General features: G+C 51.7%; 11 protein-coding genes across 11 annotated transcripts; 7 read left to right on the forward strand and 4 right to left on the reverse strand.

Annotated features, from left to right (window-relative positions):
* Nucleotides 1–210: 210 nt before the first annotated feature.
* IAQ61_005922 (uncharacterized protein) lies at nt 211–826 on the reverse strand (the record flags this gene model as incomplete). Its single annotated transcript, XM_003836024.2, has 5 exons — nt 211–224; nt 281–305; nt 368–573; nt 626–635; nt 812–826. 5 exons carry the CDS (start codon nt 824–826, stop codon nt 211–213), a joined length of 270 nt encoding a protein of 89 aa, XP_003836072.2.
* A 127-nt stretch (nt 827–953) lies between these two features.
* Nucleotides 954–2042, forward strand: IAQ61_005923 (uncharacterized protein; the record flags this gene model as incomplete). The annotated part of the gene is made up of 1 exon (XM_003836023.2): nt 954–2042. The coding sequence occupies one exon, from the start codon at nt 954–956 to the stop codon at nt 2040–2042; it is 1089 nt and encodes a 362-aa protein (XP_003836071.2).
* Nucleotides 2043–3013: 971 nt separating this feature from the next.
* On the forward strand, nt 3014–5907 carry IAQ61_005924 (uncharacterized protein). The gene is made up of 2 exons (XM_066096987.1): nt 3014–4007; nt 4062–5907. Exons 1-2 carry the CDS (start codon nt 3366–3368, stop codon nt 5310–5312), a joined length of 1893 nt encoding a protein of 630 aa, XP_065952979.1. The 5' UTR covers nt 3014–3365; the 3' UTR covers nt 5313–5907.
* A 455-nt stretch (nt 5908–6362) lies between these two features.
* IAQ61_005925 (uncharacterized protein) lies at nt 6363–7073 on the reverse strand (the record flags this gene model as incomplete). Its single annotated transcript, XM_003836020.1, has 1 exon — nt 6363–7073. The coding sequence occupies one exon, from the start codon at nt 7071–7073 to the stop codon at nt 6363–6365; it is 711 nt and encodes a 236-aa protein (XP_003836068.1).
* A 212-nt stretch (nt 7074–7285) lies between these two features.
* IAQ61_005926 (uncharacterized protein) lies at nt 7286–8588 on the forward strand (the record flags this gene model as incomplete). The annotated part of the gene is made up of 2 exons (XM_003836019.2): nt 7286–7480; nt 7536–8588. The coding sequence occupies exons 1-2, from the start codon at nt 7304–7306 to the stop codon at nt 8586–8588; spliced, it is 1230 nt and encodes a 409-aa protein (XP_003836067.1). The 5' UTR covers nt 7286–7303.
* A 674-nt stretch (nt 8589–9262) lies between these two features.
* Nucleotides 9263–9871, forward strand: IAQ61_005927 (uncharacterized protein; the record flags this gene model as incomplete). The annotated part of the gene is made up of 2 exons (XM_066096988.1): nt 9263–9631; nt 9713–9871. The coding sequence occupies 2 exons, from the start codon at nt 9263–9265 to the stop codon at nt 9869–9871; spliced, it is 528 nt and encodes a 175-aa protein (XP_065952980.1).
* A 585-nt stretch (nt 9872–10456) lies between these two features.
* Nucleotides 10457–11148, reverse strand: IAQ61_005928 (uncharacterized protein; the record flags this gene model as incomplete). Its single annotated transcript, XM_003836017.2, has 2 exons — nt 10457–10943; nt 11072–11148. The coding sequence occupies 2 exons, from the start codon at nt 11146–11148 to the stop codon at nt 10457–10459; spliced, it is 564 nt and encodes a 187-aa protein (XP_003836065.1).
* A 1855-nt stretch (nt 11149–13003) lies between these two features.
* Nucleotides 13004–13663, forward strand: IAQ61_005929 (uncharacterized protein; the record flags this gene model as incomplete). Its single annotated transcript, XM_066096989.1, has 1 exon — nt 13004–13663. One exon carries the CDS (start codon nt 13004–13006, stop codon nt 13661–13663), a length of 660 nt encoding a protein of 219 aa, XP_065952981.1.
* A 154-nt stretch (nt 13664–13817) lies between these two features.
* On the reverse strand, nt 13818–15142 carry IAQ61_005930 (uncharacterized protein; the record flags this gene model as incomplete). The annotated part of the gene is made up of 2 exons (XM_003836014.1): nt 13818–14299; nt 14350–15142. The coding sequence occupies 2 exons, from the start codon at nt 15140–15142 to the stop codon at nt 13818–13820; spliced, it is 1275 nt and encodes a 424-aa protein (XP_003836062.1).
* A 484-nt stretch (nt 15143–15626) lies between these two features.
* IAQ61_005931 (uncharacterized protein) lies at nt 15627–18506 on the forward strand (the record flags this gene model as incomplete). The annotated part of the gene is made up of 1 exon (XM_003836013.2): nt 15627–18506. One exon carries the CDS (start codon nt 15627–15629, stop codon nt 18504–18506), a length of 2880 nt encoding a protein of 959 aa, XP_003836061.2.
* A 1400-nt stretch (nt 18507–19906) lies between these two features.
* On the forward strand, nt 19907–22449 carry IAQ61_005932 (uncharacterized protein; the record flags this gene model as incomplete). Its single annotated transcript, XM_066096990.1, has 2 exons — nt 19907–20599; nt 20662–22449. The coding sequence occupies 2 exons, from the start codon at nt 19907–19909 to the stop codon at nt 22447–22449; spliced, it is 2481 nt and encodes an 826-aa protein (XP_065952982.1).
* Nucleotides 22450–23118: the final 669 nt, after the last annotated feature.

Consider the following 23118-nt stretch of genomic DNA (forward strand, 5'->3'; position numbering starts at 1 on the left):
TTTGAAACATTTTGGGCACTGGGAAGGGCTCGGCTCCTAGTCTCACGCATATTTAATGGCGCAGGACACAACAAACATTGAATAACCACAACAATCCCTTATGCTATTGCTATTGGGCTCTGTATAATGAGGCGCCTAATAGCAGAGACGCGAACCCCGAGATACCCTTGTCCGCATGTATCTGACCTGCGCCTGAACTCCGTAAAGAATTCAATGCATGCATTCTTGCAATTCATCAGTCCTTTGGAGTCTCTTCTTTGGAACCCCAGAATCCGCGCACCATCTGTCTGCAGCGCAAGTAGTAACTTTCTTGCATAGCTATAAGTTTCTCCTACATGGCACGATGCGCCATGTCTTATGCCTTCACTTTCCGTGCTGCGACTTTTGGCTGCTCTTCTGCCTTGTGATCCTCGGAGTTGACTTCGAGGAAATGGTATAGGACGATCAGGAACATGGCAGCGCTTCCTAAGAAAATGGCGAGGGAATAAAGCTGGTTGTCGGTAATCATCTTAACAGTGGTCGCGGGTTGTTGCTGTTGTATATGTATTAGATTGGTAGGAAGCCCTGGATACGCTGCGGCGTTGTCAGCGCACAATTGATATAATCGAAGAGTAATTAGCCATACTTTGATTGGCCTTTTACAATAGTGATCCGGTTACGGGAAAGCCGGACGTGGTGACGATGCGTTAAGTGAGATGAGGGTTGTCGAGGGTTGAGGGTGAAGGCCACCTTGAGCTTCGGCGCGCTTCGGCCATAAACGCTGTTGTAAGGTGCAAGGACCTCCGTGCCGCCGCCACTACGGAAATTCCACCCCACGCATCGTCATTCTCACGTTGACAGCGACACACACGCGCGCAAATTACCGCCAACGTCGCAAGACCGCAGACGACCAGTTTCCCGAGTACCAGATTACGCACCCCCCACAGTCATTTCAACTCATACAATCTGCCAAGATGCCACCCAAAGGCAAGGGCGAGCAGCCCAAGGTGAAGAAGATTGCCGTGGACAAGACCTTCGGTATGAAGAATAAAAAGGGTGGTGCCGCGCAGAAGCAAATCGCTCAAATCAAAGCTACGGCTGCGTCTGGTGGCTCACCTGAAGAGAAGCGAAAGGCAGCAGAGAAGGCACAGCGTGAGAAGGAGAAGCTGGCGGCTGAGCAAGCCCGCAAAGAAGTCGCAGACCTCTTCAAACCCGTTCAGATCCAGAAAGTGCCATTCGGCGTCGATCCCAAGACTGTACTCTGTCAATTTTTCAAGAAGGGGAACTGCGAGAAGGGCAAGAAGTGCAAGTTTAGCCATGACCCGGCCGTCGAACGCAAGACAGAAAAGAGGAGTTTATATACCGACAGCAGAGACCAAGAAAAAGAGGCAGAGGAAGAGAAGAAGAAAAAGGACAACATGGACGACTGGGACGAGGAAAAGCTGCGGCAGGTCGTGCTCAGCAAGCACGGCAACCCAAAGACGACCACGGACAAAGTATGCAAATATTTCATCCAAGCCATCGAGGACCAGAAATATGGCTGGTTCTGGGTCTGTCCGAATGGCGGAGATAAATGCATGTACAAGCATTCCTTGCCACCTGGGTTAGTTACCGTTCCTGTTGTCCACATATGGATTGCGCGGTTGCATTACGTGCTGATTGCCGGACACAGATATATCATCAAAACAAAGGAGCAGCGTGCTGCCGAGAAGGCCCTCATGGCCAATTCGCCTCTAGCCACACTCACACTCGAAGACTTCCTCGAGTCTGAACGACATAAACTGACCGGTACCCTTACGCCTGTCACAGAAGAAACATTTGCCAAGTGGAAGAAGGAGCGCCTCGACAAGAAGCAAGCCGAAGAAGAGGCCAAGAAGATGAAGGAGGCAACTGGTCGTGCCATGTTCGAGAAGGGTGACTGGCAACAAGACAGTGACGCGGATAGCGATGAAGAGGATGACTCGTGGAACCTGGAGACTATGCGCAAGGAAACGGAAGCAGCGAGAGCAAGAAAGGAGGAAGAGCGGTTGGCAGCCTCTTTGGGCAATGCTACGGTATCTTGAACACGCATGTTGTTGAGAAAGCAACCGATTTCGGAGGGGTTAGGAGTGAGTCACAATGCTGCAAAAGCTTGTAGGGCATGATCGGGAAAGTGTCAAAGGATGGCAAGATTGCGATGTCATGGAACGCGTATCCGACAGGGGGTGAATCTAAGAGGCAAGGTTTGCATAACACAAACTCGTGCTCGACGAGCTTTCTGTACCTGGCGTTGGGGTTGGGGTGTCGATACAATCAAGGCATTACTATATGTATGTCATCTACGAAATATAACGATAGCAACTTGCAATCACTCTAGTGCTATTCTGCCAGAGTTCTGAGTACGTCTTGATCTTCAGACTCGCTGTACGATTTTTTTTGTACATTACGATTCACGATGCCGCCGTCTCCGAAGATGAAGATCAGGGGTAATGGCATCTGTTTCTACACACTCGCTCCTGTGATGGGCATGATGAGTACTAGGTGCATCTGTGTTCCTCGGCATGCCTTGACGAGCAAGGTCCTGTGCCAGAGCGAGCCTGGATGGTTGTGACTCGTGAGATTCTTGGTAGATATACACACAACTACAGCGATGACATAATCAAGCTTGGCTCGTCCTTGCGTCCGGCCCTTGAGTAGTAGAGGATGGCTGGGGTTGGCGGGAGTCTGTTCGTTCATCATCCAGTCTGTCATTGGCTTGGTGGGACCATCTCGTACGAGGCAGGCTGAGACAGGAAGTCAAAGTCTGATGCTGAACCATCATGGAAGATGTTTACGGTAAATCTTCAGCGGCCTTGGCTCAGAATGTGGAGTCTCTCACTCCCTCTCCCAGACACCGTTCAGACCGTCAAGATGGCCGGCTGTGCTTGCGGAGTTGGCGTGCCTTGCTGCTTGTCCGTTTCGAGCTGGCCCTAGTCCAAAGATGGAAAGGGCGTCTCCCACCTCAGCGCCAAATGCCGCGGTACACTCCCGCTGGGGCTCCCCCGCAACATGACGGCATGTCCACCGGCGCCTCTAAAGACGTGAGTGTCTGGGGCCATCTACATCCGATTTCATTGCCGGCTTGACAACCAGTCCCGACTTGCTTGCCATGGGCCATGGAGGCCCACACTAGCTTCGATCCGGCTTCGATCCGGCAGGTGGCCGTGGAGCTGCTCTGCTGCTCTTAAAGTCCTTGTCTGCTGATAGATGGAGAGATCCAAAACGCTCTTGCGGCTGATCTATTCCCCATCCCATTCGAACATTCATCTAATATACCTCCTGTTCAGTTGACAGTTATTCTTCCTGGTCTACTTCATCTTATTTTACTTCTTCACTGTACCAGCAGACTGAGGTCCTGGCTGGACACCATGGCCGTGGAAAACTACGACATCGTTATTGTTGGCGCCGGACCGGTTGGCCTTTGTCTGTCGACAAGTCTCGCAAAATGGGGTTACAAAATCAAGCACATTGACAACAGGCCAGAGCCTACGGCCACGGGTCGGGCAGATGGCATACAACCGCGCTCTCTCGATCTCCTCCGAAACATGGGTCTCAAACGCAAGATCATGGAGTACGAGCCTGCGAAAGTGTATGAAGTTGCCTTTTGGGATCCCTCCGCCAAGGGCATTCATCGAACTGGCACATGGGCCAGTTGTCCAAAGTTCATCGATGCGCGATACCCATTCACAACTCTTTTGCACCAAGGCATGATCGAGCGCGTGTTCATTGAAGATATTGAGAAGAACGGCGGCTCAATACAGAGACCATGGACCATCACTGGATTCGAGAACGACGGAGCAGATCCCACCTACCCGGTCAAGGTCGATCTTGCACATGTCGACGACAGCACTAAGACTGAAACTGTACGAGCGAAGTACCTATTCAGCGGAGAGGGCGCGAGGAGTTTCATTCGCGAGAAACTAGGCGTCAACATGATCTACAAAGACCCAATTGCTCACGTCTGGGGTGTTATGGACGGTGTCGTTCGCACAAACTTCCCTGATATCAAGGTATGCTGATCTCACCACGATTTGCAATCCGCCAACATCTGACAAATTGTATAGATGAAGTGCACAATTCACTCAGACGCAGGCTCCATCATGATCATTCCCCGCGAAAACAACATGGTCCGTCTATACATCCAAGTCGCCAGCTCAACAGACGAGGATTGGGATCCTCGCAAAACCATGTCAGCAGAAGAAGTTCAAGTAAAGGCCAAGAACATTTTGAAGCCATACGAGATCTCCTGGGATCGCGTGGAGTGGTATTCTGTCTACCCAATCGGCCAAGGTATCGCGGAACGGTACACCCTCGACGAGCGTGTCTTCATGGGCGGCGATGCATGTCACACACATTCCCCCAAGGCTGGACAAGGCATGAACACCGCTTTCCTAGACGCTGTGAATTTGGCATGGAAGATCCATCACGTCGAATCTGGATGGGCGCCACGAACTCTCCTCTCCACCTATGAGAAGGAGCGCAAACTGATTGCTGAGACTCTCCTCGACTTCGACGCAAAATACGCTAAACTCTTCTCGACACGCATACCTTCAGCAGGTGAAGTGGCAGGCGCATCGTCCGACGCAGTTGAGGATAACGAGTTCATCAAGACCTTCAAAGCATCCTGCGAATTCACCTCCGGCTACGGCGTTGCCTACAAGCCCAACGAAGTCAACTGGGGCCCCGAACATCCCGCCCAACACCCCTTGATCCTCCAGTACGAAAAGGGCACAACTCAACGCACAGGTCGCATCCTTACCGCAGCCACCGTAACCCGCGTTGTCGATGCCAACGTCGTACATCTTGAACAAGAGATTCCCTTCAACGGCTCCTACCGCATGTTCGTCTTCGGCGGTGCCCCTGAAAAGACATCCTCGGCACTCAAGGACCTCGCCATCCAAATGTCCACACCCAAATCCTTTTTCTCAAACTTCCTCTACAAGGATCTTGCTCCCGTAGACCGCTACCATGAACGCCATAACCCACATACCTCCTTCCTCTCCCTCGCCATCGTCTTCTCCGCACCACGGAACAAGATCCATATCGATGAGCAGCTGCCCAATCTACTGGCACGGTATGCAGATCACGTTTACGCAGATGATGTCTGGGATCAGCGGGTGCCGGATGCGAAGGCGGCAGCGCACGCCAAGATGGGATTGGACGAGGAGAAGGGCGGTATCGTGATTGTGAGGCCGGATGGCTATGTCGGTGTGGTCGTTAAGCTTGAGGAGGGAACTGGTACCTGTGATGCCTTGAACCAATACTTCCAGGTCGTTACTGGTAAGAGATTGGGAGGTGAGACGGCAAGTCTGTAAGCGGTATGTATAGCGGTGGATTGTCGAGTAGGAGGATCGTGATTTAGACATGAGTATCGCATAGCGTTTGGTTTTTCAGGCTTCTTGTATACAATATTGCTGTCTAGGAATCGTTCAATCGATGTTGATATCGTCTCTGAAAACGGTGGTTTATCGGCTGTCGATGTTCATACACCACATGTACACACGAGTGAATTGCGTCCTTTTTTGAACGACATGCCTAATGCATCACGCGATGTACTTTTCGACCGCATCATCACGTCTCAAAGTGGAAATGGAAGATCCTGAACGTCACACCGGACGAACTCTGAAACACGACCTAACAGTAATATTAGTCGAGCGAGCCCTTCCAAGCGAACCTTTTAAATCTTCTGGAGGAATACGCTCTAAGCAACTAAGCTATTCGACGAGATGGGTGTTGTTGTTCCAACCTGGGATACTTGCCAAAAAGAAAATCGCCCTATAAAGCCGCTAGGAGAACGACACGAGCCAGCGTTAGCACGTTCTTATAGTCATAGCCCTGGACATGTAGGTGTGGATAGCATGGGCAGTGTTTCGTCACCAGTCTACGAATTTCTGTCCTGGGGCGAAAGTGGGTGGTGGGATGGGCTGGATATCGGCTAGAGCTGTGAGTGGCGTGGAAGCATTAGACCATACCAACCCCTGTCAGCTAGCCATAGCATCTACGGGATCGATGCTGTGATACGCATCAATGTAGTTTGAGGATGTGTCCGTTTGGAACATGTAAAAGATTTTTATATTCTGCTGTTGGTAAGAGCGTGGCTCAATTGTTGAGCTATGGGTATCTTGAAAAACAAAATGAATGCGCCAATGCTGTAGAAGACGTATGAAATATGGAAAGCGAATCCCATCGAGATGTCGATGCTCCTAGTTCAGACCGCGTACTGATTGTATGGAAGGCATGTCCCACGGCCGATGGAAGCGGCCAAGACGGGTAAAATGAATGACAACTGTGTGCGCAGTCTTCGTTTGCTCATTTTCCCGGGAGTAAGTTATTAGTGTATCAAGATTGTTGATACCGGCACAAACCTAGCCATCAAGTTGACCAAGATACTTTTCGACCTCATCATTGCCGTAGAATAACTTCTGTAGTTTTTCATGCCTCTTCTTTTCAATCTTCGCCAACTTTTGGATCTTACCCGCATCGAGTGTCCCTTGCTTGACTTCAAAGGCACTCGCACCACCGAGAGCTCGCCGCCTGGTATGCTCCTTTTTATCGATGCCTAGACCAAACTTGTCTCGCTTCTCTTTTGGTACCAACGGAAACAGCATGCCTTGCCCAGCGGCGCCCAAGCCCACACGCGCATCCACATCGTAGCCATGTTTCTGCATGTATCTGAGGCCCATTCGTGATCGATCGATTGCTGAAGGTATGGGTGCTCGTGGAAGCGCAGCTTGATGCGCAGGACTGAGATAATGGCTTCGTTGATCGGTTTCTTTGACCGGCTCACCGCAAATGCCGCAAACAGGGTATGCTTCGGGCTTCGGCTGCGGTTGGCCGTTGGGGAACATGATGGCGAGATATTTTTCGGCCATAGTCTTCCCCTGTGTAGAAGGTGCAGTGGTCGATTCGGCATCGTCTCCTGCTGCTGGCACGAAGTTTATGTGGTTTTTCCAGAGTCCGCGACCGAATGGATATTGCTGAACAAAGGGAACGGTAGAGATGTCGGCGTCGTCATAGCATGGGTCGTCTTCGTGTATTTCTTCCTCTGGTGGAGGTGATCGACTTGGTGCAGTCATGGCCACGATTACCCGATGCGTCTGTTTCGGTTGAGGGAGGCACCATCACTCCAATAGTGGTATTTCTTGAATTGGCGACAAAGATGATACCAAGCGGCGCCGTACAACGTCGGTGGTGGAAGATGGGAATCTCGCGTAGTCACATGTCAATGACGCCACGTGTGTCAGTCGCTTGGCTTCAACTATAGTTCCGCGTTGTTTAGCCCATTCCGTCCCATCATCAGTTAACGATGCCCGTCAACATTCTCGCCCAAGTCTTCTCAGAGGGCTTGGACTCTATTCCCTATGGCTGGACCGTCACAAAAATCGCCTCTGTCTTCGCTGTGCTTTACGCGCTAAAATGGTTCTTCAATGGCGCAAAGAATGGATCAGAACGGAATATGCACTCGAAGGTGATCCTAGTTACTGTAAGACTTTTGAAATTCGAAAAGCACACAAATCATGTACTCATTAGTTTAACAGGGAGGGACAGCCGGAATTGGTGCCGAGGTAGTCAGAGGACTTGCGGATCGTGGTGCACAAATCGTCCTCCTCGTACGGCAGCCGCTCTCCGACCCCTTCTTGGTGGACTACATTGAAGACCTACGGACCCAGACGAACAACGAGCTCATTACTGCGGAATATGTTGACCTCGAGTCTTTGCATAGCATTCGCCAATTTGCTACGAAATGGGTTGATAACGCGCCGCCGCGCCGATTGGACATGATCGTGCTTTGCGCGAGCACTATGACACCGCCTGGAGTCAAGGCCACGGCTACTGAAGATGGCCTAGAGTCGACGTGGGGTGTAAACTACATGGCCAATTTTCATCTACTGAGCATACTCAGTCCTGCGTTGCGCGCTCAGCCGCCGGATAGAGACGTGCGAATCATATTCGGTACCTGCGCTTCATACATGGCTGGAAAGATACCAGAATCCTTTAACAATTCTGGCAAACCAAACACGAAGAAAAGCGCAAAGACTGAACCCGGGCAGCTCGACCTTGCGCCGTCTGCGATATATGCTACCTCCAAGCTGGCGCTCATGACTTTCGCTGTTGCTTTCCAAAAGCATCTCTCCAACTATGCGCGCCCTGATAAGAAGCCAATGAATGCCCGTGTAATCATGGTTGATCCGGGTTGGACTCGTACACCTGGCATGCGCCGGTATCTCACCTTTGGATCTTTATGGGGTTTGGCCGTGTATCTAATAATGTGGCCAATCTGGTGGCTAGTACTGAAGAGCGGGGACGCGGGTGCGCAAACCTTCTTGTACGCTGCCATGGAAGCACGCTGGGGGCGAGGGGACGGCAAATACTTCCTGAAGGAGTGTAGGCAAGTCAAATGGTCGAGGCCTGAGATTGACGATGAAGATCTACAAAAGAAACTATGGGAGAGCAGCGAGAAGACGATTGAGCTGCTAGAGAAGGAAAGTGCGAAGAGGAGGGCCATGGAAAAGAAGGAGAAGGAAAAGAGCGAAGGCACCAGCACTGCGAAAGAAGCGAATAGGACGGCGAGGTCTAGTGGTAAAAAATGAGTGAACAGATGGCCACGAACTCTGTGAAGAATATGGTCATTTGAATAGACTGGGATATGCCTCCGACGCTTCTGGCCTAGGCAAAGCTTGCTATCTACTCCTTTATTTGCCTCCAGGACTTTCTCCAAATACTTGTATTTAAACACGCCAAAGTACCACTCTACAGAAGATCACCAGTCAGGTTCAAATCGTCATGTTCGGCCTTGATAATGCTTATCTGCTACCGGAGCTCCTCCTCATGATAGTCACAAAAATGCACCCAGACTACCGTGACCTTCTTCGGCTTGCGTCCGTCAGCACAGAGTGGCGTTCCTTCGTCTACGGTTGGAATCAGCTTCGTAAAATGATCTTCCTCCCTTTATCGCGTGGAGGTATAGATGCGAAAGAGATTCGTCTCACTCCTGTAAACTTCACAACTACCGCCTCGATCCATTTGGATAACCCCTGGAAGACTTTGGGCAGAGCCTCGTTCGACGGCTTCAGGAAAATTACCCCTTGGGATATCGCCGAAATACACCCGCTCGTGTACAGATTTTGTGTGGACGGATTTGATTTAAGTTATTTGGATGGCCTATCTGAAACTGTCACATGCCCATACACATCAGGTCGAACCCTCAAATTGAGCTATCAATTCTTCAGGTGTTTGGAGCGAGTTGGCGTAATATATTGTTGACATGTCGTCCGATTACAAGCTTGAGGGTGTGCACACCGATACTCAGCTGTCAACCAAAGCGCGTCTTCATTTCACCGGCTATCACACTTCGCAACGAACAGGGCATAACATTAGGAACATTGGTCTCGTGCCATATGACCGATCCAAGAAGACATGTGGAAATATGTGTAAGAACAACTGCAAAGGCTACAACCTCTGTAGAGACTTTGAGGTGTTTCCTGAGCATTCATCACGTGTCAGTAAACAGGGGTTGACAGCTCGAAAAGCAGCAGAAGCAGAAGCAGAAGCGGCGAGGCTCAAAGATGAAGAGAAGGGCAGAAGCACGACTGCTCGCTTTGAGAATGCAGCATGCAAGGAGCCACGGGGATCTGTTCGCTTTCCAGGTAGACCAAGAGACGCAAAGGGGTGGGTTCATCTAGTTTAGACATGGTAGACAGTGAAGGCAGTGTAGAAGAAGAGTGAAAAGAAGCTCGCCAAAGCACAATACTACACGATCACGATTGCCACGGGCTTCATCTGTCTGCTCGTGTGCTTCCACTCAGCTCGGGAACATGGTGCCATTATCGTCAGCGCGTTTTCCAATCCTATGGTGGATTCGACTGACGATTGAATGAACCACATTCAGTGCACTTTGTGTTGTGTACACAGTACTACTAGGTATATCGACACCTGATTGCTGGGTGTGGGTTTGATGTGGGCCCGAATACGAGAGCAGCCACCACCATGATACCAAATGCGAAGGCGCGTGGCGCGTATGATCTCAACAAGTGAGCGACCAGGTCTAATTATAACCGGTCAGCATGTTCTTATTTAAACATGCTTCCTCGCCTTTGCTTTTACAAGTACGCTGGAACTGCAGGCGCTGCACGCATTCTGATTGATTAACAATTAACAATACTACATACTACAACATCGTCAAGACATGGCACCAATCCGAAACCCACCGACCGGCGTACTTCAAAAGACATTACAGCCAGAGACATCAAGCTCGTCGTCACCGTTGAATCCATCCTCCGAATAAAAAAAAAGGCAAAGGTATAATGCGGCCCAAGCCCAAAAAGAATGTCAACGTTGCATCGTGAAGAAAAATTTGGAACCGGGAGCGCCACCCGCTAAACATTCCCCGTGTCGGATTGACTTTCATCATATCCCCATAATAATAAAAAAAGTGGTCGAGGATCCGCCCGCTTGGCTGTTACAAGGCGAGCATTCCAAAGAATCCGAGGACAGCGCCGAGACTGGCGCCAACAGCGGCAGTTGGGAAGGAGGCGGCGCCAGTGAAGGTAGCAGCGGTGGTAGATGCGCTCAAAGTCGGGCTCTGGACTGCGCGCGAAGTGCTATTGACGCTAATGACATGCGTCATGGCCGACGAAGCAGAGGCGACGGGCGCAGAGGCAGACATCGAAGCAGACGAAGTAACGGCGGCAGAACTGGGGGCGGGTGTCGCGTACATTGAAGCTGATGAGGGAGTAGGAGTGGCTTCAGCTTCGAACGGATAGATTTGAGGCAGAAGGCTCAGTACGTCCGTCGGGAGCGCCTGGTACCAGGCAGGTGTCTTGCCCGCGGCGAGAGACGAGGCCATTTCCTCTGCAAACGCAGACGACGAGGCGAGGGCGTAGGATGCGACTTCGGATGGGATCGCAGTCGCGAGGACGAGCAGGACCGATTGTTGAACATCAGGACTGCGCGCGTCACTGGTCAGTGCTTTGCCAGACCAAGTGTTCAAGACATGTCGCATAGATGACCATTGGCATGTCTTGGACGCGTGCGCACAACGCGAACCATGGTAAGACGGGGAAATCCAACTTACGCGACTGCGACGGGCGCCTGGGCCGATGCGCGAGCTGCCAGCGCAAAAAGCGCAGCAGCAAATGTCTTACCGCGCATGTCTTGCCCGGGTTTTCGCTGACGTGGATATTCCAAGGCTGACGCAACGGCAAGGATGCACGACGGAATGAGTGTGGGGAACCCTACCGGTACCGGTTTGAAAAAAAAAAGAAAAAAAAAAGGAGCGTTGAGGTTAGGGGAGAGATGAGAGAGAGAGAGAGAGAGGCAGTGCCTGAGGATCCTGGGGAGAACTGTATATGAAACGAGAGGAGGCGGTACGTAAGAGTAGCAGACCTCACGATACGGCGGGTGGGTGGGCGGGCGGCTAGACAAGTTGGCGGAAAAAAAATAAAAAATTAAGATTGCATCTTGGTTGCGACAAGGCTGAGGCACACATGTTTGGACGGACACAAGCGAACATGACCGGCTAAAGTGTGATGATACGTGATGAGTATCTCGTTGCCGAATTCACCTCCTTCACGACCATGTTTGCGCGTGTGGGTGTGTGGTGTGCAACCTTTCTAGAGAGCGCTGGCTTCCCCCTTTCTCCTTTACATCAACACGCACGCACACACACACACACACACACACACACAGCTACACCCGCTACACCAGACCTCGACTTCTCCTTCGCTCCCCAGACGCGACGACAACGACGATGAAGCCTCGAGAGCTTGTCCAAATGCCCCCCCAATTCTCCAAACGCCCTCATGACCCGCGCTCGGATGCCAATCTCATTTGACCAGAGTGCGGAAATCGGCATCCATCACACCAATCACACCCAGCCTCGCCCATTCGCTAATACAAACGCTCATTTCCACTTTTCAAAACATGGCCCTGGCATCGCGTGGGGCGCCCCCTAAATGCTAATCCATCCGTCTCCAGGGCAGCCAAAGTCCACCCCGGAACCAACCCGAATCCAGACAGCCTAGGACCGTTGACTGTGCAGCCTCGTCCGCCAAACCTCAGGCCGTGCTGGTAAGATCTGCCAGTGATGGTGCCCGAAAAGGGAAGAGTCGCAAAGAGTCCAGAAGGATTGATCAACCGGTTTCTTGTACCCGGCCCGGAGAACGACTCGCTCATGCGGATAAAAGCCGTCGAGATACAGCGGGGAAGGCGAGAATTGTTGCCGTCCATCGCAATTCCTTTTCGGTTTGCCCGGATGCTAAGCTGATGCCCAGGTGACAGTTGATGTGGCTTCTGACGCAGTCTTCATTACATATGCCACCCCAAGACGAAGTAGCTTCTGGGTCAACTACTGTCTGCATTTCGAGTAGAGGGCAGTTATGAATCCTCCCTTCTACGGCTGATCTGTCCTTCCATCCATCTCTGTCCCAGTCACTCTACCATGGATATCTACAATCTTGCAAGCGCAGCTACTCAATCTCAGAACCGATTACATGGACATTGTCTTTCCGATGATGAATAGCTAGCATCTGGAGCGACCATGATGTTTCCCTCGCCGTCCAAGAACCACCAAAAACATTCTCATTTCTCAAATGCTTCTGTAAACTCTTTTAGATGAGAATTCCGGTAGAGTCATCTTCCCCATAAAAGAACATTTGCAGGCTTTCGCTTTCCATAGAGCTCGCGCGTAAAAGCAACCAGTACCATCTGCACTGCAAAGCAAGTCTTTTTCCCACCAATCCACCATCACAAGGAAATGCCGTCGTTTCCCCCCTCTCATTCGCACACAGACTAGAGGGCACCCATTGCTGGAGCCGCAAATCCATCCCGGGGAACGAAAGTATCGCCGGTTTCGCGTTGACGCGATATTGGGCACTTTATGATGTACTTCATCCGAGCAGCCGGTGTCACATCCCACCCCATAAACTGCCGAGTCCGGTCAGAGAAAGCTGACGGCAGACTCATCAATCTTCATGTCCGATAGAGTACTTTTGATAAACAGTAATTGATGCGTACCAAAAAGATCAAGAGGTCGGGAACACGTGGCAGGAAGGTAGAAGTAAGTGGGCAAACACAGTCGTTGCTGCGATGCAAGATTTTGCACCTTGAAAGCATCGAATCTGAAAACCATTTGGTATACTTCTCACAAAAAAACGAAGAAAGAAAGAGGTCCATCACCATGCATCACTCCATCACTCTCCTTCTCCCGCTCACCGTCGCGGCCCTGTCATTCCCCGCTCAGGACGCCGCCGCCCTCGCCTCTGCAGCTGCAGCTTCCAAAAAGAACGTCTACCTCTCGACCTGCGTCGAACGCAACATACTCGACTCCGACACCTTTCTCGCTGCACTCTACTTCAACAAGCCCGCCTCTTCCTCCAGCCGTCCCAACGACATCGCCACGCTCAACGGTGGCGCGCGGACATGGGAAGGCGCTGCACGCCGCGCTTCGCTGAAGGCAGGATTCTTGGAGAGCAAGATTGATAGTGGTGCAAATACATTGGATAAAAGTCAGATTGCCGGGACGGCCAAGCTGGGGAGCGAGAATTTGGTATGTTTCGTGGATGGGGCGACGACATTTAGGTTCGAAGGGGGGTTGCTAGATCTGGGTAGTACAAAATGTACGGCGAATTATTGGTGTGCGAGTATTGGATCTGGGTCTGACGACTAGATGATTGGCTAGGCAGTGTTGATGTGGTGCTGGAATGGTGAAAGATTCGAGGTATATACAAATACAAGGCTTTATTTTGTGCGATCTCCATATTGATAAAAGGGGGTTTGATGGAGCACACTCGATTGAACATGAAGCCTACATCTTTTTGACATCATACTGCTGGTCCTCTTCCAATCCATACTCTGAAGCTGCGAAACGGACCTCGCCTTTTGTCAGTGTTGTTGTACTGAAGACTCGGACCCAGTGCCAGCTGATTCGTGTTGAAGTAGAGCCAACCATCCATGATCGCCATCGAATCAGCATGCTGGATCATAGCATTTCTGACTAATGTCTTCACGACGTGTTCTTCTGCAGGTAACGAGCCAGCGACACCGGGTTCCTTGCCGTTGACAGCCATGTTGACCTGCGACTCGAGAGTATCGACATAATAGATGGCGTTCTGCTCGCTCGCTGCGATATAGACACGGCCTTGATTATCGGCTGAGAAGCCAGCTTGCTCGGAGCCGCATTGCCCTGGATCCTGCACAGCGGCCAGGACTTCGTCGTCCGACTTATTCTTGTCTACCAACATTCCCTGAGAGACGTAGTAGAAGCGACGTGACGCAAGAACACCCCAGTAAAAGTTACCCGATGCTACGCAAAAGATCAATGACACGAATGTTGTGAGGGAAGAGATGAATTACCCAGTGCTATACCGTCTGCAGCAGTTGTCAAGTGCCCCTTTCGCGTGCCATTCCAACTGTATATGAGCTTGCCGTTATATGTTCCGACGTAATGCTCATCAGCTCGCACAACACTCGTGTTGAATAATCTGCGCAGTGTGTTGCCGTTCTCAAGGTCCACTGTCAATAGAGAGCTGTTTCTACTGGCGTCTGTGATGAATACATATCCTTCTCTACCTCCCAAGGAAGTATTTACGCGCATGTCATTCATATTCATCCTGTGCGATAACAAATCCCGAGGTATTATATAAGTCCGTAGTGGCTCCGCTGTGGTCTCATTGAAGCTTATAATCTTCGCTCCTCCATAGATGGCATCTGTAGTTGGGGTCGCATTGTAAGGGATACCGCTATCGACTACCCATAGTCGGCCGCGATCGTCGTGAACTATGTTCTGCACATTGATGAAACAGGTGCTCGGATCCTGACCAGAGGCACAGTTTTGCATGGCAGAATTCGGCCAAGGCTGCTCCTCATTGTACGACGTGCATACAACAACGTTGTTTGGAGTCTGACCGGCGTTGCGAGGATAGGTAAGATATAGCTTCTGAGCACTATCAACAGCTAGACCAGTGGGGGGCTTCTGGCTATCGTGTACCGCCTCCAATGGTGGACCGATAAGGGCAAAATCTTGAGGGTATGCGCCGTTAGTATAGCCTGGGCCAAAGGGACGGAAGCCTCCAGGTGGAGGATCGAAGTCATCGCCTGCAGACGAGACAGAGATGTACAAGGTTAGGCAGATGATCGACAACCACATTGTGAATGAGGATAGTAGTGCAACCGAGAAAGAGTCGATGTGAAAGATTCTGGGTCGAGGGATGTGTGTAGATTTTTAAATTTGAGTTCAGGCGGGCGCCAGCGCCACTGAGACTGTAAACCATGGTAGCTTTAGTGCAAGACTGTTACCATCTGCAAGGTACGCGATCAAGTAAGGCCATCAGCCGTCTAGGATGTCGGACAGAGCGTCATTTATTGGCCATGTTGATCTTGGCCCATGGACGATAGTTCGTAGCCCTTGGACCTGATGATGTGTTCTTACCAAAGAACTCGTTGACACTTGAGCCTCACACTCTACCTTAGTGGTACTCCTAGAGGGTTACAAATGGACATCTAATTTAACCAAATACGATTTGATTTACGTGTGAAGGCTGCTTCCGCATCTTTGTTTCAGTGTTGGAGGGTTGATGAGAGAGGATAGATCCGCGATATTGCCGCTGATTTGGAGATGATGTTACCGGGTAATGACGTCGTGGTTAGCGCGAGAAGATGAACGCACGAGCCTTCGCGATTACCGAAACGCGTCGACTGTGGAAAGCACCATCAACTCGCAGCAACAACTTCGCATAACGCACACGAGCACTCCTATCCTACCACCATGCGCTGGTCCAATGTCCACCTACGCATTGCAAACGAAAACAATGCTTCATTCCGTCTCCAATGCACCCATACAACTCCTTGGACAGGCTCTCCCATGCGATGAACCCAGGTCACAACTACCTTCAAAGCAGAGTCGAGATACCACCTGCGGTCTGGGGACTTCGAACCACCCCTTCACGATCAAGCCCTTTCCTGAATCAACTTTCACCAAACCTATAGTTGTCAACCCTGTTCGGATAATTGCACGATCGCAGCTGCCTCTCACGTTCCTTGACATCACACCCGACGAGACCTTTGCCTCGAACAGCCTGTTTGCAGCACACATTGAGATATTGGAGGAGGGAACCCTGGAAAACTATGCCAGAGATGTCCCAAAGGTGCTCATCGCCCATCTGGGCACGAAGCGGACACTATATGCCATTGAACGAGTACAAGCCCGCATTTATAGCATCTGCCGCCTGGCTTCTTGGCTGAAAGAGAAGGATGTCACAGAACTATGGGATCCCAATAATCTACATACCTGCGTTACATTGCCCATGTTGACGCAACCTACTAGTACGGTGGAACAATGGTGGCAACATGCTGTGGTAACGCAGTCTCACAACCAGCCAACGCAGCGTACTAGAATGAGGATGATGCGAAGAAAACAGTCTTCAGATGTGGAAGTGGCAGGTATATCATATCTGGCACCCAAACAAACCCCTGTTAGGGTGGACACGGCTCCTATGGATCCTTTCCTGGAAGGCATGATTGAGAGTCCAAGCCCACAGGACCAGCTCGAATCGCTCGTGCAGCAGTATCTGGACGCAGTATATTTGTCCAAGACGTCGTTAGCATACTTTGCCAAAGGTCCGATGACTCGCTTACGCAATACATTCACGGCGCCCGTGGAAGGCGCTCCAGCAACCCACGAACTCGTGTCATTTCTCAGGGCCATGATCCTCAGCCCCAAATCTAGCGAAAAGAAATATTATGAGAAACTTCCAGCGGTGATCAAAGCACTTCCGCCAGGAACCTTGTCAGAAGACGAACATATGCATGGGGCTAATAAGGTCAAAAAGTCGAAGAAGAAGATAAAACTTAGCCGCAATGGTGTTTATCCCAACGAGGACTTGATGATTAGGAAGTGGTGGCTCTCCGAGTTGCCAAGTAGTGACAGCATGGGCGCGGAGACAATTGATCAGCGCATCAAAAGGAGGGTTGGAGACTTGCGAGTCCGCGAGACGCTTGCCCAGTTGATTATTATGCTCGAGATAATTGCTCTAGAGTCTCTGCACACGTACAGACCTCCTCTCGACGACAACGAAGCCGATGCAGATATAGCGAAACTTCAGGAGACGCAGACAAACAAAAAGCCGAAGAAACGAACGAAAAAGGTCGACGATATCAACCTCCAACTTGATCTGCTGCTGGACAAATTGTGTATTTGGCATGCGACAGAGGAATTGGGTATTCTGGATTTTGACTCAAAACCAACAACGCAGCATGAAGGACTCGACGGCGCTAACAAACTGGGGGCAAATGATCGATTGCACAGCTTCTGCGTTGAAGTCATCGTACCTTTCTACATGAATCGCCTACCTGAACAAGCTCTCACGGCAAACAAAAAGTTGGGCGGACCGGTCCACACTGCACCATCCAAGCGCAAAGCGATGAAGGCCCCTATCACGTCACGAACCTTGGAAACGTTGAATGAGCCGGATGTGAAAAAGTCACGACGCTCACTTGCCAGAGTGGCGACTGACAACACTGGAAGGACCATTGAACGAGTTACTCCAGCCCTCAACCGATCGACTACTGACACTGCACTTCTGAACAATATCAAGCGAGAAGGAAGCGAAGTTCCGCTATCAGCTATCCCCTTCCAACGCAGTCCGTCTAAAAGTGCTAGACAGTCGATGTCGCAGATCAGACACCTACAGGGGCGCCAAATCGACTTCAACCGACCCTCTGCTGCTGCCGAAGCCAAGATGAAACACAAACAACGCGTAGAGGAAGATCTACAGGAAGCCATATTGGCCTTGAAGAGGCCAAATCGAGGACTGGCCGCTGGGTCTTATGTTGCTGATAAAGAACAACGCGGACTAGGGCTGGCGAATAAGTCGAGGAAGCAGGCAAATCCGGTACGAAAGATTATCAAAGATGTTCAAGTTACTGCGACGCCTCGTGTTGGCCGCAGGACGAAGAACATGGTAGAGCAGACACCCACCCAACCTCAGCCTCAACTTCAGCCTCATCCTCACAACCCATTCGTCAGAAACAGTACAGATGGAGCGCCACCACTGAGCGATTTCTGCATCCCGTCTTCAGCCACCCATCAACCACATTCCATGATGCCGGCAACGGGACACCGTAGCGCATCGGGCCGCCGGGGTCTAGCGCACTCTAGTATTGCCGAGACACCTTCGAAAGCTCCGAACACCAGGTCTTTCTCTTCAGGGGCGGCACGCAGGATGATCTTCGCAACACCATCCAAGTCCAGTGTGTGTTTGTCGGGTACTGGACACCCCGCGCCACCGCATGTGTTTGAGACACCTGTGAAGGCGGTGGATAGCTCACCTCCGGCATGTGCCACCGCCACCGCCACAGTCTCAGCGGATGTCGCTACGCCCACCAAAGCCGTACCTGCTTCTCCAAGCATAGCTGGTCCTATTGCATTCTCACCACCCAAGAAGAGCACCCCCGAGACATGCATATACGATGCCTTTGGCTGGAATGATGATGATGATGATGATGTTGAATGAGTTTGGTCAGGGTAAGTTTTGTCTTGCATTTTGTTGCATTAGCGAGCGTGAATCTAGATTTTTTTTTGCATTTAATGAGGCATTGGATGGGCGCAAATAGAGTTAGGGAAATGGACCATGAGCCTGGTGGAGGAGGGTGTGATGTGTGATTCCATGATGGAGATGGATCAGATGGACCTGAGGCACAGTAGGTAGAAATGCATGATGAAGTGACAGCATTGTTACCTATACCAGTGGGAAGGGTGAATTGTGTGACCAGCCAGAACACTCTGGTCCCTATTGGGATGGAATGCCTTGTGGCCCACAGTAGACAATAAGTATCTATGTTAGTAGGTATACTTGTGTATTACATGGACCAGGCTCGCTCCAGGCTGTTGGGATTAGGGTCCGCATTGAGCTGGCGTTGTTGAATGATGCATGGGGGGGGGGGGGGGGGCAAGTCCCAACTCGACCAGGCCATGGCCAACAACTGCACCGAATCGAGCTATGAATTCGACGCCGAGTCGTCGCGTGGCAGGCAGGCCGGCGGTAATACGCAAGTACTCTGTATGTACCTACATGTATATGTATGGTAGGCTGTACAAATGTAGGTAAAGGCACAGACAGAGCCGTGAGGGTAGTGCTGATGAGTTGCTGACCAAGACGTGCAAACTTTGTCCGTTGTGTTGTACATACCTCTACCACTGTAGCATGGAGGACCTGCGACAGGAGCCTATAGTACAATAAGAGTACATACTATGGTACCTACCTAGTCCTAGGACATGCGCGTGTGAGGGGGCAGGGGATGTGCGTTATAGGCCCGGTGTCCCTTGCAGCAGTTTGGGGTGGTGGGAGGAGACTCGGGGAGTGATGGGGGGGGGTGGACGGGCCTCAGGGGACGGCGAATCGCAGGCGTGGATGCGGTTAAGGCGCAGTGTAATCTGCCATAGACGGCTCCGTGTCCCAGCTTTAGTTTCTTCCCCCCCCCCCCTAACAAGCCTACACATAACAAGCCTAACCAACAATTCACAACGCCATCAACAGACGGCTGATCCGTGCAGTCATCTGCCCAGAAAGCCCCCCCCCCCAGTCAAGGCTGAGATTATGGAAATGAGACATGTGCGCCGCTTGACTCTGGCGGGTCGAGTCCTGTCGTAGTCTTTTAGTCTTACTACACTGTGACCACAGCACCCAACCTACCCTCCTCTGCAACTTTCATCTCAACTTCGTCGTCGCACGGAAACGACGCTGTCTCAACTCTGGACCCAATCCGAACATGTGCTGTTGTTGCTGTCAGATTGGCGAAACTAGCACACGTACGGTAGAGTAGAGTAGAGTACCGTAGCCCTACCCTACCTTGCCCACCTGCAAAGACAGCACCCACACCCAACCGCGCGCCCTCCCCCCTTCACCCCCCCCTCATGGCTGCTGTCTCTGCACCACGCCGGACGCCCTCCTATGGCCCCAGGTCGCCCACGCTCAGCGATGCGGGCATGATCCTGCCCGTCGTCTTCGAGGTCGACTCCACACGCCCAGAATCGCCAGCACCCTACATGGAAAGACCGCCTTCACCGCCAGCGCTGTACCCACAGACACATTCGAGTCACGTTAAATTGACTTCCGCCCCTCAATGCCGGCGCCGCGCCTCGCCTCAGACAAAGTCGTCTCCATCCCTATCCGCACAGTCCTCGCGCTCCACGCTGCGCACCATGACCGACTCAGGAGCCTCGCATCAGCCTGCTATGATCCGCAATGGTGCTTTTGCCTCGTCGCCCACCGTGGAAAATGCCCTGGGCAGCCACCCGCCCAATGGCGACTGGCAAGGGCATGACCGGCGCCGACTCAGCACTGCGTCGAGTTCAGTGCTCAGTGCGGACCTCGACAATTGGCCCGGATTCGACAGCCAATTCGACAAGCCCGACGGTTATGATGACAGCGGCATAGACCTGGTGGAGAAGCGCGACCACTCCAGCCCCGAGACAGACATGATGGGCGACGAACGCTGGCTGCATGAACACAACAGCGGCAGTGACGATGACGACGACCCATACTCGTCTGCCGCCCTCAGTCGGCGGGCTGAGATCATCCTGGCCAATGCAAAGAAGCGACTCAACGTATGTGTGACCTCTGACCCCGCCGACCGCGGTCCCATGGACCACGACACTAATAAGGGCAGGTCATGGAAGGTAATCTTCGCGGTGCACGAGAGTCCCTGGTTGTCTCGCCCACGTTTAGTGCTCACAGCCACTCGATGGATGTGTCACAGCACGTCTCTGCCACCAGAGAGCGTGACAGACGACTTTACTCTGGCATGGGCCCCATTCCCCCACGCATCCATTCCTATCGAAGCTCTCAGCTAGCTGCCAACAGCATTACGACACACTCGCGAGGTTTGAGTGAAACTTCTGTCCCGCTTCCCTTCAAGTCCTCGTTCATGTCCAGGAGTCTTTCCAATAAGAGAGCATCAAGTGCCATAGGCCACACGAGCGGTCCGTGGGCACAAGAGGGATACAAACAGGGTCGCTTTCCCATCAAGGAGTCGCGTAGTCACGAAGTGCTTCGTGATCCTCGCTCCACTTGGACCACCACTGCAGAACGAGAACCTGTCGTGAGATCGCACTCGCGAACTTCGAGGTCCCCAAGTGCTCTGGAGACATTGCCGGAAGATGAGGATGGCGCCAGACTGCACCGATCTGCGTCGGCTGCAAGTGGTCTGCGCGATCAAGTCAACGATCTAAAAGGCAGAATCTCTAGCTTGAAACTGAAAGCACAGGAGGACCATCTCAGACGGTGCAGCTTGCAGAATCTCCGTGCCTCGAGCCCTTTTACCGCTGCAAAAACTTGGCAATCTGGAGTATATTCGCAGTCACTAGGCCCGTCCCCTTTCACTGCGGATGCAGGCCTGGGTATCAAGACAGACTTCCCTGCCCGAACAACGTCGTATGCAAACGACAACTATAGCCGGCCGCGAACTGCCACCACGACTTCCTCTCAGCGGGAAGGCGAGGAGCTTGTCAATTACGAAGTCAAAGAGCAATACGAGCCAACCAACAGCCACGTGTATTCTGAGCAGTACACCCAAGACCATGCAAGGTCTTCCCATCGATCTGAGGATTTCGAGGACAATGTGGTTGCAGATGAGACAGACGAGGACTTCATGTCTGCTGCAGAGGAGGAGGATGAAGAGGAAGAAGCAGATGCCGTACCAGGGGGCGATAGCGTGTACGAGGATGCTGTATACGAGCTGCAACCCACTGAGAGGCATGAGGATCGCGTTGATGCTTTTGACTACGAGCACTTCTTCTTGCACAGCGCCATGGGAACCTACAGCGTGCAAGGTCGTCGGTCGAGCACAAGTTCTGGCAGCTCAAACGCTACCACCCGGCCTGTAACAGCTCTACAGACGGCAGAGGATGTGAGTGGCCATGAGAAGAGGAGCTCATTGCATGGCCGTAACCCAAGCGTTTCATCTATTTCCACTGTGGCTTCGTTCGCCACCGCCGCCGAAGAGCAAGATGATGACGATGCCAATGAGCAGATGGATCAATTTTCTCAACAACTTCTCTCGACCCAAACCCCATTTGCGATGCGTCCGGAAGCGCAAAGTGGACTAGGTACCCTTCGTACAGATTCGGCAATCAATATGAGGCGCGGCATGGGCTCGTCGCCAACCCTGACCAGCGTGTCCCGCGGCTCGTCTACGCCTACCGAGCTTGCTCACGGACTGCAAACTTCCAAGATCTTCTCCATCCTGACGGAGCGGTCACGAGATGAGCCGCGTCTTGCGTTGAGCGAGGAAGAAACGCAATTGATCTATGGTCTTGCTGCTAGCATGACGAGCGTATGCGCCAGCCTGCAGAATACCCATGGAGAAGCGTACGACCGAAAAGCGTGGCGACGACGCCTGGATGAAGCTCGCCGAGTGCTCAACGGCGAGGAAATTGGGGACGACCAATCCTTTTGAGCCAAAACTCCCATTCGCTTGATTCTTTCCTTGTAATGTTCATGTTGTCCTGCTGCGATGTGGCAGACAATTGTATTAATTCTACGACGTATCATTCCCCCTTTCCTAGTAGTTAATGTCTGCACCACCTACCTTTTTTCTCTTCCATTAACATTCTTCTTCTTCTTCTTCTTATAGAATTTCTTTTGCTTTGGCAGACGTTTTGTAGGATGTATGTGGGATGTCACGATCATATATCGTTTTTATGTATTGATACCCGGGGGTGGAGAAGGGGGTGGAGAGGGAGTGGAGGTGGAGTGGAGTCGCGAACTGGTGTGCGTGGTCTTTGCTGTCATTTGATGCTCTGTGCCTAGCTCTAGACCTCTAGTCATAGCTGTGGCTCACGTGTGTGTATATGCATCTGACAGCGTCGATAGTCGTAATCTAGCGTCTAGCCGGGTCAGGTCGCATGTTGTTGTTGTTGGACCTGGAGATGTACGTATGTAGCGAGGAAAGAAGAGTGATCTTGATTTACCCACACCGTAGTTCTTGGACGATCGACTCCAAAGAATGCCACTGAACATGTTCGGGAACAGCTGGTAGATCCCTCAGACGCCCCGCCCCCCTCTCAAGGCTGATGATGATGGGGGCCCTGATCCCATGGGATAGGTTAGTCCGACAGACTACATA

Source organism: Plenodomus lingam (assembly GCF_022343315.1).
Source record: "Plenodomus lingam strain CAN1 chromosome Unknown contig_23, whole genome shotgun sequence".
Lineage (NCBI taxonomy): Eukaryota > Fungi > Ascomycota > Dothideomycetes > Pleosporales > Leptosphaeriaceae > Plenodomus > Plenodomus lingam.

Excerpts from the sequence above, each read along its gene's own strand:
- IAQ61_005924 (XM_066096987.1), top strand. The coding sequence starts at position 3,366 with ATGGCCGTGGAAAACTACGACATCGTTATTGTTGGCGCCGGACCGGTT. Across the intron at positions 4,008-4,061 it reads CAAACTTCCCTGATATCAAG|ATGAAGTGCACAATTCACTC; the intron begins GTATGCTGATCT and ends CAAATTGTATAG.